This window comes from Papilio xuthus, unplaced genomic scaffold (assembly GCF_000836235.2).
Source record: "Papilio xuthus unplaced genomic scaffold, Pxut_1.1 DF826961.1, whole genome shotgun sequence".
Classification (NCBI taxonomy): Eukaryota; Metazoa; Arthropoda; class Insecta; order Lepidoptera; family Papilionidae; genus Papilio; species Papilio xuthus.
The window spans coordinates 1,804,475-1,823,063 of NW_013531688.1; the positions used below are offsets into that span (position 1 = coordinate 1,804,475).

General features: G+C 37.0%; 3 protein-coding genes across 5 annotated transcripts in view; 1 reads left to right on the forward strand and 2 right to left on the reverse strand.

Moving 5' to 3' along the window:
* Positions 1 to 2,921: 2,921 nt before the first annotated feature.
* Saysd1 (SAYSVFN motif domain containing 1) lies at positions 2,922 to 4,055 on the reverse strand. Of its 2 annotated transcripts, NM_001311980.1 has the most exon segments (3): positions 2,922 to 3,484; positions 3,611 to 3,792; positions 3,934 to 3,999. In NM_001311980.1, coding segments are annotated over 2 exon segments (540 nt in total). In that variant the 5' UTR covers positions 3,779 to 3,792; positions 3,934 to 3,999; the 3' UTR covers positions 2,922 to 3,112.
* Positions 4,056 to 4,349: 294 nt separating this feature from the next.
* Positions 4,350 to 8,873, forward strand: Bili (FERM domain-containing protein 8 Bili). 2 transcript variants are annotated; one of them, XM_013315431.1, is made up of 11 exons: positions 4,350 to 4,626; positions 4,823 to 5,040; positions 5,277 to 5,402; positions 5,551 to 5,781; positions 5,880 to 6,045; positions 6,225 to 6,386; positions 6,525 to 6,710; positions 6,954 to 7,083; positions 7,161 to 7,301; positions 7,747 to 7,891; positions 8,299 to 8,873. In XM_013315431.1, the coding sequence occupies exons 1-11, from the start codon at positions 4,496 to 4,498 to the stop codon at positions 8,481 to 8,483; spliced, it is 1,821 nt and encodes a 606-aa protein (XP_013170885.1). In that variant the 5' UTR covers positions 4,350 to 4,495; the 3' UTR covers positions 8,484 to 8,873. The 2 variants fall into 2 exon arrangements, with proteins under 2 accessions (XP_013170885.1, XP_013170886.1); XM_013315432.1 differs by having other exon boundaries at positions 7,750 to 7,891.
* The window catches only part of lobo (coiled-coil domain-containing protein lost boys), a 100,836-nt gene continuing 89,268 nt past the window's right edge, over positions 7,022 to 18,589 (reverse strand). Inside the window, exons 3-17 of the mRNA XM_013315434.1 lie at positions 14,438 to 14,632; positions 14,105 to 14,266; positions 13,835 to 14,020; positions 13,312 to 13,522; positions 12,840 to 12,987; positions 12,308 to 12,417; positions 11,964 to 12,111; positions 11,627 to 11,768; positions 11,420 to 11,554; positions 10,902 to 11,123; positions 10,377 to 10,592; positions 10,175 to 10,266; positions 9,636 to 10,065; positions 8,295 to 8,441; positions 7,022 to 7,101 (exon numbers count right to left, since the gene is read on the reverse strand). Coding sequence (XP_013170888.1) covers positions 9,903 to 10,065; positions 10,175 to 10,266; positions 10,377 to 10,592; positions 10,902 to 11,123; positions 11,420 to 11,554; positions 11,627 to 11,768; positions 11,964 to 12,111; positions 12,308 to 12,417; positions 12,840 to 12,987; positions 13,312 to 13,522; positions 13,835 to 14,020; positions 14,105 to 14,266; positions 14,438 to 14,632 — 2,130 coding nt within the window. The 3' untranslated portion in view covers positions 7,022 to 7,101; positions 8,295 to 8,441; positions 9,636 to 9,902. The remainder of the gene's footprint in view (positions 7,102 to 8,294; positions 8,442 to 9,635; positions 10,066 to 10,174; positions 10,267 to 10,376; positions 10,593 to 10,901; positions 11,124 to 11,419; positions 11,555 to 11,626; positions 11,769 to 11,963; positions 12,112 to 12,307; positions 12,418 to 12,839; positions 12,988 to 13,311; positions 13,523 to 13,834; positions 14,021 to 14,104; positions 14,267 to 14,437; positions 14,633 to 18,589) is intronic.

Genomic DNA, 18,589 nt, shown 5'->3' on the forward strand with positions numbered 1-18,589 from the left:
TCAACTGTGATTCGTTAATGTTAGAGAAACCTTAACAGCAAGGTAAAATGAACTCTATTTATAGAGGAATAGAACTATAAATCATGTGAACGCTAATTTAAATGGTGCAATGACTCCATTAATATAGATTATAAGTAACAATTTAAAAACTAGTCACTTAGACGAACAAGTACAGAATATTTTGCTTTACTGTTACATATTTTAACTCGTTATGTTAATGAATAGTTCAATTTTGTAAACATTTGAGGTTATAATTTACGTGATGAATAGCAACATTCATGTACGGTGTACAAAACAGTTGTTAGACTGATTTAATTTCAGGCAACTATCCGACATAGGAATGATAAATAATTATTATTGCTTTATGTTATCTGTACTGTTATTTATTATCTATTCAACACTTTGAGTCATCGTTTTTGTTATATAATTGATATATACATTTGTTTCATATTGTAGTTAAAAAAATATTATTTCTTGATAATTTACCAATTTTAATGCTAAATATATTGAAAAAGTCCGGAAAAAAGACATTTCAATATTTTGTTTCTTAAGATATTTTTAAAAAAGTCCCTTAAATAACATAAAAAGTGTGATTGAAACCATAAAGTTATAAAAACAAAAAAAATCGGCAGCTGTTTTAATATAAAGTGTACAAAACATGACAATATACGTTTAATGTAAGGATTGCAAGACTAGAAAATAATAACCAAACCATAAACGGTAGATCTATTTTTTCAAATTTACATAAAAAAACATGACAGCATTGTTTTAAATACATCAACGTAAAAAATATAATTAAAAAATAGATTAAGGACTAATACACACCAATGGCAAATTACTAACAGTAGATGTGTCTCTAACACGTACAAGCACTACGTGCCCATGTCCATTACATTACTCTGTGCCTTATATAATCTACTCAAAGTAATAAAAAACAATAGTTTTGTGCCATTAAAAAGTATTTACAAGACATTTGGCAGAAATAATTTTTACCTTTGCCCTATTGAAGTACAGACCAAATAAAAAATATAATCTGTCAAAGTGTAAAATATGGTCATTTTTTATAGCTAATCTTCAAAAAGGCAAAGTTATATTATTTGTAATGTTTTTAGGTTATAAGGCGAAATATTTAAGTCATTACGGTTTTATGATTAGTATACAATAATATATAAATGTATTTAATCTTTATTTTTATTATAGATTTTAAGTGATATTCATACAAACACATGTACAGTTTGTAAGTCACCGCAAGATTGTTAAATATACTGCCAATGTTGCCATATGCTTAATATCATTTTTTAGGTATTAAATAATTTATTTTTTTAATTCCCCCACATTCCTGTTTCGTTTGCTCAAAATTCTTGCTACTTCACGTGATCTCAGAATTAAAAACCAATATTTCAAATTCAAAAAAGTCGGCGTTCTAAAATGTTTGTGACGTCATCTATAATTTACTTTTTAATAAATTTGATTGTCTTGTTTAAAATTAAGGTATCCGAGTTTTTTTGGGACCAGAATTTCTCTAATTGCGGATAGATCCATTGTATAATAAAACAAGAATTTAATAATTCTCACCTAATTTATTATGCTTTTGTTCACTTTTTACACAATATTCTTAAATAGATTTTAGGAACAAAATTTGATTATATTAATTTTATTTTTAATTTTTAATACGGCAACTAGTTATATCAATGTTACATAATAGTTATAAATTAAAAATAAATTTATTTATTTTTTATTATTTGCTAAAGTAAAAAGTAGTTGTTTTCCTTTATCGTCGATACTTTGAATGTTAACTTTAGTATAATTTCGTATAAAATCGTCTGGCAACACAATAAGGTAGCTTTATATTAAAATCAAATGTATTGCCAGTTAACATTTATTGCTATTGTTAAAAATATTTTTATTCTATTATTGTAATCCAAGAAAATAAATTAAATCATGTTTGTTCATGTAACTACGTTTTTGATGCTACTTCTTTAGCGGAATTGTTTTTTTTTCTTTTTATAGTATGTATTTACCTTGCTGAATGTGATTGTGATTCGCTTTTATTCATAAATTTATACTCGTTGTCAATCTGTGCATATAATTAATAAAAGTATTTTTTTCTAATTATCTACATTTATTTTCCCTTCTATTAGATAAAAGCCTTGTTCTAATTTAAATGTACGTGTTGTTAACGCGAAATTTTGGATGGATGGAGTTAGAAAGTATCTCCCAAATGGTTCAATGGATATCAATGAAATTTGGCATAAATGAAGGACAGTCTGGAAGGGTAATAAGGTTATTTTAATCCAGTCGCAACAGCTAGTTAATTATATTAATTTGGGGTTTCTCATGATTGTGTATCTCATTTGCAGTTGCTTCGGTAATAATGTTGACAGATATCCTGTGAATCCATCGTGTGACATTTCTATTTGCCAGTATCAAGTTATTCTTTGGAATAACGACTCCTTTTTAAGTAACTAACCACTATTTTTTCTATAACAATTGCACTGTGACTGTGATAAGTGGAAAAAGAGATTGATAAATCTTTATATACATAATTCTTCTGTGAGTGTGTATGTCACTGAACTTCTCTCAAACGACTGGACCGATTTTGATGAAATTTTTTGTGTGTGTTCAAGGGGATCTGGGAATGGTTTAGATTCGGAATTTTGTCCGCTGGACAATGTTTTTTTAATTAATTTTTAATTTATTAGTAGTTGTTGATTTTGGAATATTTTACATTGGATCCGACAGACGGCGCTACCATCGCATTGTCAAATTTTAAATAATATTCGAATTTTAATTTTAGCTTATTAAAAAAAGTTTGAAATTTTCAAATTAAAGACGTGTAGACAGGACAACGTCTGTCGGGTCCGCTTGTTAAATTATATTTATTGAAATTCGAGAATTAGGACATAAATAAAAATCTTTTAATTAAATAACTTAGTTTTATTTCGGTAATAACCTAATTTATAAATCAAAATTTGTGACTTAGCAAAGGTAGAATACCTTAACATAATAAATGTTACTAAATTTGTGTATCATTTTAAACCACATCTGATTAATGTGTGGGTTCAAACACTAGTTGAAAAAAGCAATATTAGAGTTTTTGTGACTTCTTTTATTACTGTAAATTACCTGGTCCGAATGTTAACTCTCTTACAATTTGGTCTGCACTCAATGCACCATCAATGCTGGCACAGTTCTCGTTAAATACGCTATATGCTGATACTTCTCCTTCTTTCTTAGGTCCGGTTCTTGTATTCAAATATATTCCAATTAATAATGATATCACGAAATAAACAGCTCCAAACTGCAGTTTGAGAAATATTATGTATACAGTAAGCCATATAATAAAATATATACACCACTTTGTAATGCAATATTTCCATGATTCTTGCGTTGGGTTATAAATTGGTTCTAATGTTCTACCTCCTGATGGAGTTTCATCTGGCTGTATCAAAACCTGGCTTGTAGTTGGTTTTTCATTTACAATCTGAAACAAGTCTTTAATCTTAACCAATATATCGCTACAGCTTCAACTTAACAAGAAAACAGGAACTCTTTCTTCCTTATAAATTAGGAGAATATGTTGTATTCTTTGTTTATATTAAAATCTTACCAAAGGGACTTCATCTTCTTTCTTCTCATCGTCCATTTTAAAAGAGTTTTTGGACAAAAGGAAATTCAAATAGGATTTTTCCGGTTCCTCTTTAGCTTTAGCTTTTTCATTTTCTTCGAGCCATTTACGATGTCTAAGGGCTCGATATTCTTTTAACTTCGCCTCCATCCGCGTTGTCGCTTCTTGAAAATTGCGATAAACAAATCACTTATCTTATTACGTCAAAAAATTACGCCGCACTGTTGCCAAATATTAATGCAATGTTATGTGTCGTTTATAAATAAATTGTTGCCAATTATCTCATATCAGTATCTGAAACATACGTGTTCAATTCAGAATAAAAGACCGACAAGGCCTTAATTAACACTGCAAATTTAATTGCAAATCAATTCCAATATGAAATGTAATTGAAAACGATGTGTTGGCAAACAAATCAAACATATTGTCAATGTCATATTAATGTCATTGTCAAAATTGTAACGAAGTTACCATTCTTAAAAACATTTAAAATAATAATAAGTACGATAATTTTGCAATAACCATTTAATAACAAATTGAAACTTTCTCAATATAATATAGTTCTATCTTTGAAACTCTTGCTCTGAATATACTAGGAACATTAGAAATAATTTATTGAATTTAAGAGATAAAATTTCATATGTTAAAATGCTACAATATGAGTTTTTATTTAGAGTTGGTTTCCATTTTATTTGTAATTGACCAATTAAATAGTTGAAACGTAATACACAATCATGTATTATTAATATGCGGCGACACAGTTCGGCCCAAGCAAACTGCGGACAATCGATCGATATTTCATTCTTTGTTACTGGATAAACGAAATAACATTTTACTTTTGCTGTATGGCATCTCAAATAAATTGAAATGGATCATAAATCAGACATGGGGGCTTACGGTGAAAACTCAAATGTACAAAACAACGGGAATTATATTACCATAATTCCTGTTGACTATTCTAGGCGTGGATATCCTATTCAAGCGGAATATCAGTACAAGTAAGTTTATTATGGATATGCTTTTTTCAATAAGCTTCTATGTTACATTTCAGTATGAAATTAAGCATAATATTTTTAACAATAGTCTTCATAGACTTGTTTACATTATAATTTGTGTGTAGTTAAGGTATAAGCTGTTTATATTAACATTACTTTAATTTCTATTATATTTTCGTTTTTCTTTTATAATTTTTAGCGAATTCAGGTCCCGCGAAGAATACTACAGCGTTCAAAGTCAGAAGCTCCAGGCCGAGGTGAACGCGCACTTGTACTCTGTCTCGCAGAGACTCCCTCATCTTTCGTATAGCCCGCTGGGTCGACACAATGAGTGGGACAAGCATGACACCCACAAAACTCTCCAGCCTGATTCTAAGGAGAGTAACAGCTCGGATTCACTGGAAAAGAGTGTTATGGGTAATATGTTATTTTTTGAATCTGTAGCATCATAACAAAATTATTATTTTTTTAATTTAAATTACTCGTTTTTTGGAACATATTTCATCAATAAGCTGGCGATAAACGTTATTATAAATTGGTATGAAGCGAAAATTAAAGAGCTTGGCAACACTTAGTGATTTGATTTTATTTTGCTTTATCCAATAACTAAAGATGTATGTAGAAGTTGCCTTAATGCTTACATTTGGTCCCAGGGTCAAACCTCAGCAGCTGCTCCAATCAAACTGGATCGAGCAGCATTGCCGCGGGGTCTTTCAGCACCACGGAGCCGATGACTAGTGGTGGTAGCTCCTCAAGCGCTATATCTCCTCCGTTACCAGGTAGCATTTTAGTAAATGATTGTAATACATTAAATGGTTCTTCAATGGCATACCAGCATTCCAGGATAGCAAACATTAAGCTACGAAATCCTGGAAGAGTTTCAGCAGCTTACAATATACTGACACTTCAATTCAAATCAATATTTAGGGTCGTCATCATCGTCGTCATCGGTGTCATCAACCCAGTCGACCTGCATCTACTTGATGTCTCAAACCGCAATAATGGTGGAGATGAGTGCAGACGAAGTGGCGACCAGCGTGACCGCTTCTAGGTTCTTAAACGCGGTGCTAGCTGCTGATGAATTAGGCCTCGTGCAACCCAGCACGAGGAGCCTCGCTGCTAACGTGTTCGCGCTGTGGATGTGTAGTCCGATGCTGGGTAAGTTTTCCAGACAACATTTGTGAAAATGAGTTCAGCGTTGTGCTTTTGGCGTTGTGACCTCTAATTCAATCCCCGTTTCTTCTTTCCCTGTGTAGAGGTCCAGCTGAAGCCGCACCACTGTCCATGGCGCATCTGGGCGGGCTGGCAGATGCTGCTGCGGCGCTACGGTTATGGCCCGAGCTCGAAACGCTCACGCGACGTCCCCATCTTGCGCATGCAGAGGAACGTCTTCTTCCCTAAGCACTTGGAGGAAGGCATCAAGTATGTTAACAAGATAGTTAATGTCCCGAAATGACGACAATGTACAAATCGACGCAGCGAAGGTAGGCCATTTTGACCATTTTCGGCTACTAAAACCTATAAAGGCTCTCAATTACACGTACGATTATGAAAACATAGGAAAATCTAGCAAATGTATTACCAAATGTTCATTTCATTAGGGACTCCAAGATCCAGGAACTGCTATATGAGGAGGCGCGCTACAATGTGGTGCACGGGCGCTATCCGTTGGAGAGCTCCCAGGCCGTGATGCTGGGCGGCATCCAGGCCAGGGTGCAGCTCGGACCCTACGACCCTCACAGCCATACCGCTAAGTTCTTCAGGTTACTAAGTTCTTTATCTGTATGCAATTAAAACATTTAAAAGTGTTCCTCATCATTCTAAAGAGAAGATTGGTTTAACCGTTTGACTCTACCACTATTATAGTCACAGTTTTTAGAATGAAGTTTGGCGTTGTTTAGAGAGAACCAGGACAAGTATTTGCCGAGTCACGCGCGGTCCGGGCGCTGGGCGGCGCTGCTGCCAGCTGGCCGCAAGGGCAGCCCCGAGGCCAAGCTGCTGGAGCAGGCGCAGCGCCCCGCCGCCTCGCCGCCACGCAAGCTGCGCCAGAAGTACCTCGCACACGTCAGGATGCTACCTACATATGGGTAAGTAGACTTACCAAAAAAGGTCGCGTAATCAAGAAGTCTTTCGTCTTTTTCTGGACTTTGAATAGGGACCGTAAGAAGAAGAAGAAGTCAATAATCTGATCAACAGTACTTACTCTTATCTTGAAAAGAGTTATAAATACGTTTACGACTTTTGTATAAGAGAGACCTTCCTCAAGGTATTAGAAGACAGAGCTATTATTATTTCAACACAGTGGTACAATTTAAGCATTTTTTTGCCAGCGCCGCGTTCTTCCAAGGTCAAGTGGAGATGCCGGTGCGCAGCCTGACCAGTCTGCTGACGTACGAGGACGTGCCAGTGCTCGTCGCTATAAACTCCAGCGGCGTCTACGTTATCGACGACACAGAGAGCGTTAGTTAATTCTGAATTCTGAAATGCAATAATTAATTTTAATAATAAATAAAATTAACTTTTTCATTTACTTACAGACTTTACTCTTGGGTCTCCTATATGAGGAGTTATGCTGGGATATTGGTCTACCATCTGATGAGTCTGACGACTGTCTGCCCTGTCTTTTCCTGCAGTTCATGGTCGTTGAGAATGGTCTGCGAGTCTCCAAAATACTACAGGTTACATATCGTAATTTAATATTCTTAAACATCACGAGCATCGGTAGCCTCAGGAGTTAAGCACTTGTAATCGACAAGTCTTGGATTCGATTCCCGCCATGTACCAATGTGTTTTTTCCATTTACTTATGTTGTGTATCCGTCGCTCTTACGATGAACTAAACATAATACCCCTTGCACATCATCATCATCAACATACTCAGCCTAAACTTGGCCACTGCTGGACGTAGGCCTCCCCCATCGATATCCCCAACTTACACATATCTGTAAAGAAAATCAAATATATCAACCCGCACTGGGCCAGCATTGTTGACTATAATTTAGTCACCTAACTTAGATCAGGCTCCGAGCCGCTCGGTGGAGCCGTATAGTGAGCTGATCATGATGCATCATTAATCATTCGTATTTCAGTAATGTGTCACAGTGTTCAAAGTACATCTTCACAGCAGGTATTCTCGCGACAGACGTTGTTAATGGACACATTGATTGAGTATTTTGCGAGCGAGTACCGCAAGCGTATCGGTTTCGAAACTCCCAGCGAACGCGACCGCGACCGAGACCACGCCAACTATGAATATCATTCAGCATCAGGTAACCCACTCTACTATTATTAATCTACATACAGTTAAACTACTGTCGTTAACGTTTAATTGTATTGAAGAAGAAAGAGGCACTCAGGTCTTGTCTTACAACTTTGTACGTCCAGAACAATTGCTAAGTCAAATGAGACCGTAAGACATGGGTATTAGCAGGGGGTGGGGAGTGGCAGCTGCCCCTGCGAGGAGGATTAAAAAAATGTAAAATAGATATAAAAACTACTTTGAATTCATCGGCTAACGACATCAAAGCCGTAAGATTAACACGACAACATACAGAATGGTATTTTCAAAGAGAATGTAAGTTACCAAGCTGTCAAGCTGCTGCTACATTCTAAGGTTTTTTTAAAGCGAAGTAATAATTTAGTAGCTCTCGTGGCTAATTCCTAGTACTTTACCTAGACACAGGTAGTATCTCGCTGCCGCCACTATCCCGACCGGACTCGCCGCAGCGCCGGCTGGCCAACAAGCTGTCGCGACTGTCGCTGGCCACACACGACGACCGCGGCCACCTGCTGGGTGGCGCTGGCGACTGGAACAACGACCTAGACAGGCCACAACCCTCCTGGATACTGCCCAAACACTAAACTATTTCACAACCTATACTATAATTCTTCGATCGTAACAATAGATTAAAATTTTCATTTGCTATTGCGATTTTTTGATCGTTTATTGAACTCAAGGTTCGATAAGTTTGGCAAATGATTTGTTACACAGCAGTATTATTCACCGTCATCACACCTAAGTAACTATCAGTGATATTTTGAGGGTAGGAGTAAACTATTTTATTGATCCTACTAAAGGTAGTATAAATTGCAAACTTTGACATAATTGCATAATTTTAAAATAATAACATCGGTTTCTCTTCAAGCCAAGAAATAATTCTGATTTGATATTTAGAGACATATTGCGCTCTTACGCCCCAAACACTCTGTAGATCATAGATCTTGTTTATTAGTCGAATTAAAATGATAATATTAAGATTAATATGATTAATCTTTTTCAAAATATAAATGTGTTTTTTAAACGTTGTAGTATATTTATAAAATTGGATTGTCTATTTGTAATATCGAAAAAAATCATATTTCGTACCAGGATTACAGATGCATTTTCATTGCTGATTACGAATACCATTTTTAAAATTTTCTGTCTGTCTGTCTGCAACACTTCGTTTGTGCCGGTTAATCTCTGGAACGGCTGGACCTTTGATGGGACTTTGGAAGGTAGCTGATGCACGCGGGCATATTATAGGTTACTTTTTTTTTAATTTTGCGCGAAGTCGCGTGTAACCACTTGTTTATTATAAAATTATTTATGTGCCATTCTGTCGCACAAAAATCGTGTACTCTTATACTTCTTAGGCCTTGTTTTGACGTGTACCCTTTATCGATTGATCTTATTAAATAATAAGATTTTAATGGCTCAATTTTTAGTTTCTATGACATATGACGTCACAAAGTGGTGTTTCTTGCACGTTCTTATTTGAAGTTTTGTTTAATAAAATGCCTTGTTTTTTGAGGATATAAGTAAATGTAATACTAATCTATTGTATGTTTGTTTCATGTATACATATGAATATGAGTATTTAAATAAAGTTACGTTTAAAATGAACCATTTAGTCAATTTTATTCCATAAACTTTCATAACAAAAATATAAAAACAATAACAGTTATTATAAACATAATATAACTATAACAACTATAAATAATTTAATTAACATTTTATGATCAAAAACTTACAATTTTTTACATTTTGACATCTTTTTCATCCACGGCGGAAAAAAATGAGACGACAAAATGGTTTGATAAAAAATTCCTCATCACGGTTAAACAATAATAAGTAAAAACGTAGAATATTTCCCATAAGTAGTTTTATATTTAACGCATCTTTATTTCATGTCAATCAAATGTCAATTATCAATTTGACATATCGATACAGATAACAAAATGTCAAATTAATGCATAAACAATAGACTACAGACAACTTATTTTCATAGACTAGTGCTATCATTTTTCCTGCAAAGCTTTCAGTTTTCTCATCCTGTTGTAATCTTTGAGCAGCGGGTGCTTGTCGAGGTAGTCCTCCAGCGCGCGGAACCTCGGGCCGGAGAGGTCGCGGTGCCGCGTCAGGCGCACCTCCAGAGAGTGCACGCGGAACGCCAGCTCCGCGCTGCCGGGCATTAATCAATTAAAACATTTACTGTCGTTCTCAGAGTGGCGTAAATGTAGCCTTAGTCTAGCTTTAGTATCACAAATCTACAATAACAGTCTTGCTTTACCTTGTGGCAAAATATGCAGATTCTTTCTCTGGAGTTAAGATGAACTGGTTGGCGAGGTACCAAAGCCGCTTGGCCTTGTATTCACCGTTTAGCTGCGAGTTTCAAATTAAAAGTTAGTTATAGTAGGCAACTTCTTAGCAGTTGTGAGGGCCCGGTTTGCCACAACTCCGCGAAGGATTTGCAATAGTTGTGTCAAACTAACCTTATCATATCTGGCCTGTATAAGGTTTTGCCTGTCGAGCTGCTTGGCCTTGAAGTCAGTAACGCACTGCTCACGCAGCAGCGCCGCCTGCTGGTATGTGAGTGCGGTGCCCGCGCCCGCGCCATGTCCGCTGCCGAACATGCGCGCTAGGTACGGCGCCAAGGGATCGATCTCTGCCTCCTTCTCGCGCTCAGTCACTTCTGCTTTTTGCGTCTCCTGGATCATATACAGCTCATAGCTATAGTACCAGTCTAACTAAATCAAAAGTTACTGCCACTCTCAATTATATGGATACAGAAATACTTGTAGAATTGTATACTATAAGACCGTTTAAGTAGTCATTAGTTGAGTCTGAGTGTGGCTTTGAAATGGCTGGCAAACCTAAAACTGGAGTAAATCATAGAAACAAAATGATACCATGATCTAATTCGCTGCCAACGCCATCTATTAGCAATGGATAAAAGCGAACAGCGAATTGGGAACTCTGTTTTCGTTTTGGTTGTTTATCTGACGACTACTTCATACCTGTTCCTTCCATCCGCGCTTGGCCTCCTCGTTCCTCTCGGTGTCAAAGAGGGCGACGTACAACTGCGGTTCTGTCAGCTCTTGGTGGCGATGCGCGAGGTAATCGGTGACGTCAGCCTCGCGGTCTCGCACGTGCTTGTTGCTGCGCTGCTCCCACGCCATGTTGTCGCACAGCGCGTAGTACACGTTCAATGGACGCGGCTGCTTTGCCACAGGATTGGCCTGGACAAGGAGACGTTGATAAGAAAAGTGTAATTAATATTCTGCCCCATCAAACTGTCTCATTATCAGTTTCTTATGGAAGAAGAATAAGGAAAATAAGGAAGCTTATACCATATTAAAAACATCACTCATCTCAACTAACAATTAGTTAAATAAAACTTGCATAGTAATTATGTTCATAAAAAAGAGATTAAGTAGTCAGAAACACCAAATCATTATATACATGGCTCTCCAATTTTTTGAGACCTTACGTACTTGTGTTTTTAGTAAAAAAGACAATGGCAATATCAACTTACAACATAACCCGCAGTCTTATCAGGGTAGAATAATATTTTTCCGCCTGTCTCCGCTAAATTGGGCTTTATAAAACTCCTTGTATCATTTGTTACGAAATTATAATCATAATGGTACAGCAGTTCGATTGCATTTTCCTGAAAAACAAGAATATAAATTTTAAAGACACGTGAAAGTTGAAAGCAACTGTTAGGTTTCTATATGGATACCTGTATATGAAAGATCCTTTTCCACACGTCATCTTTGGCAGGAACATCTGGGTTCCTGCTGTATGTCTCTATGACGTCTTTGAGACTGCGTTTTGGCTCTGCCTTGGTGCCTTCAGTGTACGATATCAATCTGGATTCTAACCTAATATCACGATAAATATTAATAACTAAACCTTTAATTCAACACCGCATTGTGCTTGTAAATCTACATGCATAGATTCCATAATTATGATGTCTTTCAAGACGTGTTCATCAAAGTCGAACCTTGTTACATCTAAACTTAATTTTAGCAGTATCTCGTCTATTCTCCCAGTGGAAAAAGGGTTTAAGACTTTACCTATCGCTCCTGTCAATATAATACTCGTCAAAAGTGAGCGGCGTGCATTCTATCCTGTCGAGGTGATCGAGGCGAGGATAGTAGTTGAAGTACAACGTGCGTTGAGCTTCCACTGACGTCACCGGCGCCTCCAGAGCGTACTCGTGCTCTGTGTAAAAAGGCAATTTGTGGGTCTACAACTACCAGCCTGTATTTCGTAATACGTCGATAGCTACTACATAAATAATATCAATCTAAATGCGTATAGCTTACAAGTAATTTACGGATCGGAGATTTATTTCCTGCACGTATGTGCGAAGAAGTCGTATATAAACGTATTAATAGAGAAGCTGGTTACTACTAACTTAGCAAATGATCTTTCCTGCCAATCCCAAAAGTCTCCCGTCTCACTTTTTTCTTATGATCCAGTCGCGAGCACTCCATCTTGTCCACTCTGTTTTGGTACCATTCATAGCTGTAATCAATGGCACATATTCACTGACCTCTATAAATGAACTGGCTAGAAGATGTAGGAATTGTGCCTAATTGATTTTTGCCATTTTGATGCTGATGGTAGCGGTTTCTAGCAGTGGTGTGGATTCAAACTGATTATCTAAATAACAGGCGCGTTTAAATTACAAAAGCTGTAGAAATCGCCTATCCATTTCCAGAGATCAGTGCACATATTTGACAAAGGGAAGTAGTAGTCATTGTCATTAATTTAGACCGGTCATTACATTACGCGTTCAGATGGTTCTTCTGGAGTCGGGAGATCCGAATAGAGTTTATGAATGTGGGAAATAAAACAAATTGAAGTATGTACCATTAGATTTAGAGAAGCTAGTAAATTTTTAAAGGGGCCTACAAGAAAAAAATGCTTTGGAAACCTCTACTTACGTCAGCAGCGGCACACTTAGCGCATAGTCTTCGAATATCTTGATCCTCTTGACGATACCATCTGCCTGTGAGTACGGAGAGAACTGCTCCATTAGCACTTTCTTATAATGAATTACTTTGTGACTTCCAGGGTAGCGTTGTTCGTATTCTATCGAGAGAAAGTACTTAATAATAAAAATAAAATAACTTTCTGTGTATACAATGAACATCTAAAAGGACATTAGAAATATATCTTTGCTTAAGACATGATTACTGACTGTAAAAGGTTAAAAGACTCTTTATAATGCTATTCAAACTTTATGGTGGTCTGCTATATTAAATGAGACCTTTTGTACATCACAATTTATCTTATCGTCATCCCTTTGAGCATTTTACTACTGCATTGGTCCCACCTGAACTAAACTGCAAACATATTTGCTAACCCAGATCCGCCATAAAGGTTGAATCGGGATAATCAATTGTAATTTTATACCGTCAGCACTAATATCCAACTTCTCAACCCAACTGGCAGGCGCGTCTAGATGTTTCTCTGTAAGTATTGCTGAGGACTTGTCGGCGGTGTCAACTCCCACTATCTGGCGGCGGTGGTGCGGCTCCCCGGCCAGCAGATGCTCCCAGCACTGCAGGTCACCCAGGTCGTAGTTCAAGCTGCCTAGACCCTCGGCACACGACTGGATATTCACCTATACCATACAAACATTCTGCAAGGAGCTTTAGAAAAGTTTATGATTGAGTTCTAATGATGATTGTTGCATGATTGAAAACAATGTCAGAAGCCATTAATTTTTTTCTGCCTGTCTGTATGCCTGTCAAGGCCGCGTTTGTTCTGGCTAATGTTCAGAACGGCGGTACCGATTTTCACGGGACTTCAACGATAATGTAGGTGATGTACGGGGTCATATTATCGGTTACATTTCCGCACGTGACCGGTAGTTCCAAATAAGATGAGAAAGGAAAATCGTTTGTACCCAACTATTTTAGTTAAATCAACTTACATAATAATTTTCATGATTATAAACAGAATCCAGCTGCTGGTATTGCTTAGCGTCTACTGGATATCGGTTGCCCTCACTGGGCTCAATGAAGAATGGCTCCTCGATACCCATAAAGCCTGGTAACACCAACGCCCACGCGTGTGTCCGCCATTCATCTATCTTATCCGGTGGTGGTTTTTCTAATTCCTGGAAATTTAAACTTATTGTGTTAAAAATAAGATAACATTTAATAAAGTCTGATTTTCGTTCCAAGTAGCATTTCACTCTTACGGCGATTCTGTCTCTCCTCGCTTTCTCCGCTTTGTCGATCTCGGCTTGTCTCTGGTCTGCCTCCTTTTTTTCCATATCCTTGCAGTACTTGGATGAGAAGTCTGGCAGGGGCACAAGGCGGTAGCGCGGTTCTGCCTCTGGCGGGGGCGGTGCTTCAACTACCTGAAATCAAATATTACCAATCTTTAATGTTATAAATGCGAAAGATAGATGGATGGCGACTCAAAGAATCTCGACGAAATTTGGTATGTATGTAGAACATTGTTCAGCAATTGAACCGCAAAGGGTTGACTACATTTAAAATTTGGTTGTCTAGCAACTTGGTCTTCATACCGGGTTCTCATCAGGTAGGTGCGGACAGTCGGTGCGATACCGTATGGCCATGCAGACGTCTCGTTGCGCACAGCCGACTACCACGTATGCATCGTACCCGCCGCCCACCAGCCACGACACCAACACATGCGCCAGCTCAAATGGATTGCCGCTGCGACGGATGATCGCTGTGTACGGAGACATAATGCGTTCGGGCTGAAACATGAATGAACTGTTAAATAAAATAAAGTATTATTAATAAGAAGACGACGACCAAATAGTAGATCTAATTAAAAGAAGTTGTCACTATAATGTAGTTTAGTTCCTTAGAGGATAGTTTAGTTTTTTACATTCAAGACGAAAATGTATTAGGTGTAAAGTTCGCATTCAAAATTAAAATAAGCGCCATCTGTCATAAAGACAAGAAAACAATATAAAGAGTTTAAAGTGTTGTGATTAAGTTTGTTAGATATTTACCAGATGGCGTTCATTGTCCTTTTAAAAGGGTTTTTAACGAATCATTTTGTAAATAAGTTTTGATCAGCATTACAATAAATTTAATAATTCCACTTCTATCTCTAATGCAACTACTGTAATTCGTCATTGCTTATTGAGACATAAAACTATATTCTAATTCACAAAAGACTACACCTGAAACAACGAGCTGCTGAATAGTTGAAAAACGTTCTTATAAAGCTAAGGGTAAATAATTAGTTATTTAGTTTAGTCTACAATTTATAATTTTCATCACTCAAATTTCACTCTATCTCGAAAATTTCAAATAATTACTTTAATATGCAATTACAGAATAGTTGAATAACCGCTAACATTGACACTTCCAAGGTCACGTTAGTTTAATACTTGTAAACTTAAATATCGATTTGGAACAGCAACAAACAATTGTCTTAACATAATAATAAAAGAACAACAAATGCCGGCATCACAATAAAATCATAAACACTCCATTGTCGCGTGAGTACTACGGCCGAGGCAGAGTAGGGGGAGCAAAAGGTAGAAGGGGGGGAGGGACCCGGTAAATTGAATCTAAAGTTCAGTGAAAACAAAGTCGTCAGCCGCACAACTTTTGCGACAGGCGACTTTCGCTTTTCGTTCGCTAAACTTTTGATCACTCTCGCTACCAGTTACGCGGGGAAAGAGGTAGAGGGGGGGAGTGCTTTCTTTTCCTCAGTCGTAGTTTTCTTACTACGGCTTCCATTCAGAACTCTCGGTTACGTGAAACTAAGCGAAGTATAAAATTTAATCAAACAAAGTTTAAAGTCTGATAAAGTATTATGTAAAGGGTAACTGAAAAGTTATGTTACGTAAATTGTAAATTTTTTTTCTTGTAACTCGGCTGTAGGGTCTCCTTTTATAAATAATTTAACACAGTTGATTTTTCTTCAATTCGATTTGTAAAACAAATTATTAAATTTACTATTTAAATATTTCAAACAGAAAAACAATTTTACTATTTTTTTTATTTTTAACGTAAATAACAGTTACATATTATAATTCTAAAATGGAAAGATCAATTTCATCGAATGTTTTCCCGCCAATTTAAAGTGACACTAGACGTCACGCGTTATTATCGACAGATTAAAAAATAATAATAAAGAAATAAGTATTATACAACATACAAAGTCCAAGAAAAAAAGTTTTAAGTAGGAGTCGTTCAAGAGAATCGTTTTAAAAGTACAAAGGAAGCAGGTAGGCACCAGCACGTAGCGGGCTGCATTTTATAGCCATAGGTACAATTTCCGTGAGTACAACGCGCCAAAGCCCGCGCAAATTGGACCTGCCCTCGTTACTTTACGGAATAAGAGATTGCCATAGGGTTAAGTTGATTGTTATATGTTCTTGGTTACATCTTTATGTAGCAAGACATGGCTAACTAATTTCAAGAGAGTGAATTAAATGATTTGGTAACAAAATCTGTGTATTATAATTTTTAAACATCCTACTATAATTTATTCTTAATACCTCATGCGAAATTTTGCGCGTTTAAAAATGGCAGGCGTTAGCAAATTAAATTAAATTATGAAATTAGAAGTACTGCATCATTTTTCGTTCAGTTCGTTACGTACGTTCTTTACTGCTAGTTAGGTAACGCTAAAGAATATTGTTAGTAGAATCTTTTGAATTTGAGTTTAGTTAATAAGTTTTAGTTATTTGTCACTACCAATGACTATCACAGTTGAAGGCTTGAAGCTCTTAAGACATGTGCATATGCTCACAAAACGTCGTTCCAAAATTAGAGCTCGGCGTATCTAGTATATAGTAGTACATAGGTGGTGTACATAATGAATGCAGGCGGGTATGTGCACAGAGTACCTAGAGCAGAGCACACGGGCACCGCAGAGCGCGCAAATTAGAGCGAGCCTCGCTCCCGCTTTGAGACGCGCTTGACCAAGCGTTATTCGAATTTCGAGCAAGACGCCGACGGTGCGCTAGTGATGTGCCTATACCAAACCCGTATTTATCGATACGCAAGTATTGCGCCTAGGTATGTTCGCATGACCTAGTTAATCTAACCGGTTTAGTGATGTGAATTTAAAATACAATTCGTGCATTTTTAAATTATAAGTAATTTCTTTGTTAATCAGAATCGTAGGAAATTGTACAGATGTCTAAAATTACTGGATTAAAGAATATAACAAGGTATTTATTGGATATTTTTGTTAAAAAGACAAGGCATTTACATTCATCTCTGAGCATGGATTTTAAAAATTGCTTATGAGAAAACAGTTATAATAATACAGAACAATAGGTACATACATATATAAAATTCTAGTGTCATATTGTTTGTTACCATACTCCTCCGAAACGGTTGACCGATTTTTTTATATGCTGATTCAGTAGGTCTGAGAAGCGGCTACTATCTATTTTATCATCCTGCGCAGACGGTGTCGCGGGCGACAGCTAGTAGTTACATATAAGATCATTTAGGTTTACTTATGTGTTATAATAAGTGTCGACAGCATTATTATCTATTAAGCCTCGCACCTGTTGATCGTAGCGATCGCAAGTAAATGTTATACTCTGAAAGGGTTTTGAACTAACGACCTTTATCTTAGGTATAGGGTTTTGTTGTCAGCTGAGCAAGCCATCAAATTCTCGACTTATCGTAAGTATCGATTCCTCCGAGGGTCCAGCAAGGCATGGGGAGTCGCGAGGGGGTGAGTGCGAGGTGAGGGACCAGGGGCGAGGAGTGAGGGGGGGCTTTAGCGCGAACAACGCCGCCGGCGACGCGCACAGATGCCACTCATGCGGGACCGTGCTGCGCCTCTAATTGAATGCGCTGCGACTTTCTTGATATCGACTATCGATATATTATTATTATTTATACACATTTCATTTTTTCGTTCATAGACGAACTTTATGATTTAAAAAAAAGTCTATTAAAAATGAGATGGCAATTTTTTATATAGAAATGTTTATTCTTGTGTATGCAGCAAAGGATTCGATCAAGTTCCCAGCATAATTTACTTCTTTAAGGAATTTTTCAGCATCAGGTTGTTTTTATTTCTAATATGACATACAATATCTTTATTTAACAATAAAGACTTAAACCACGCTACGTCTACTTATATAAGGCTGCACCTAGATTATTCCAGCATTGTCAATCAGACTTTCCACGAGCAGTGTATCTTGAGCATTCGGACGTACTTAAATGCTAACGTATCATTACAAATTATTTAAACTTTTAATCTGGTGAAAGTCTAAATGTTTGGTGAAAAATTATGCTCCATTTATGCAGTTTAATTACGATGGAATCATAAATGCTGTTTAAGTACAAATCGATTTCGATAAATCACGTCACCGACCAACCTCCCCGTAGTTCGTGCATGACGTTTTTGTCGATGGATAGAAATAAAAACGCGAACGCGAACGGTCGCAGCGCACAGGGTGCGACGGCGGGCGGCGGGCGGCGGGCGCGCTAAGACCGACGGCAGTCCGCGCGACTGACTGCACCGCCTGCCGCGCTCGCGGATTAGTGATGTCACTTTTGAATTTAATTTTTTCTCATTATCGATATCTTACTTATTATATCGATAATACAGAATGTCTTATTTAATTGAGTAGTGCTAATATTACGTTACATTCTATAAATTAGAGTTAAATAGAAATGGACCTGAATAAGTAATTAGAATCGTAGTTTCGATGAAATGTTTG

Excerpts from the sequence above, each read along its gene's own strand:
- Bili (XM_013315431.1), top strand. The coding sequence starts at position 4,496 with ATGGATCATAAATCAGACATGGGGGCTTACGGTGAAAACTCAAATGTA. Across the intron at positions 6,711-6,953 it reads AGGATGCTACCTACATATGG|CGCCGCGTTCTTCCAAGGTC; the intron begins GTAAGTAGACTT and ends TTTTTTTGCCAG. Across the intron at positions 7,892-8,298 it reads TGAATATCATTCAGCATCAG|ACACAGGTAGTATCTCGCTG; the intron begins GTAACCCACTCT and ends TACTTTACCTAG.
- Saysd1 (XM_013315131.1), bottom strand. The coding sequence starts at position 3,778 with ATGGAGGCGAAGTTAAAAGAATATCGAGCCCTTAGACATCGTAAATGG. Across the intron at positions 3,485-3,610 it reads AAGAAGATGAAGTCCCTTTG|ATTGTAAATGAAAAACCAAC; the intron begins GTAAGATTTTAA and ends GACTTGTTTCAG.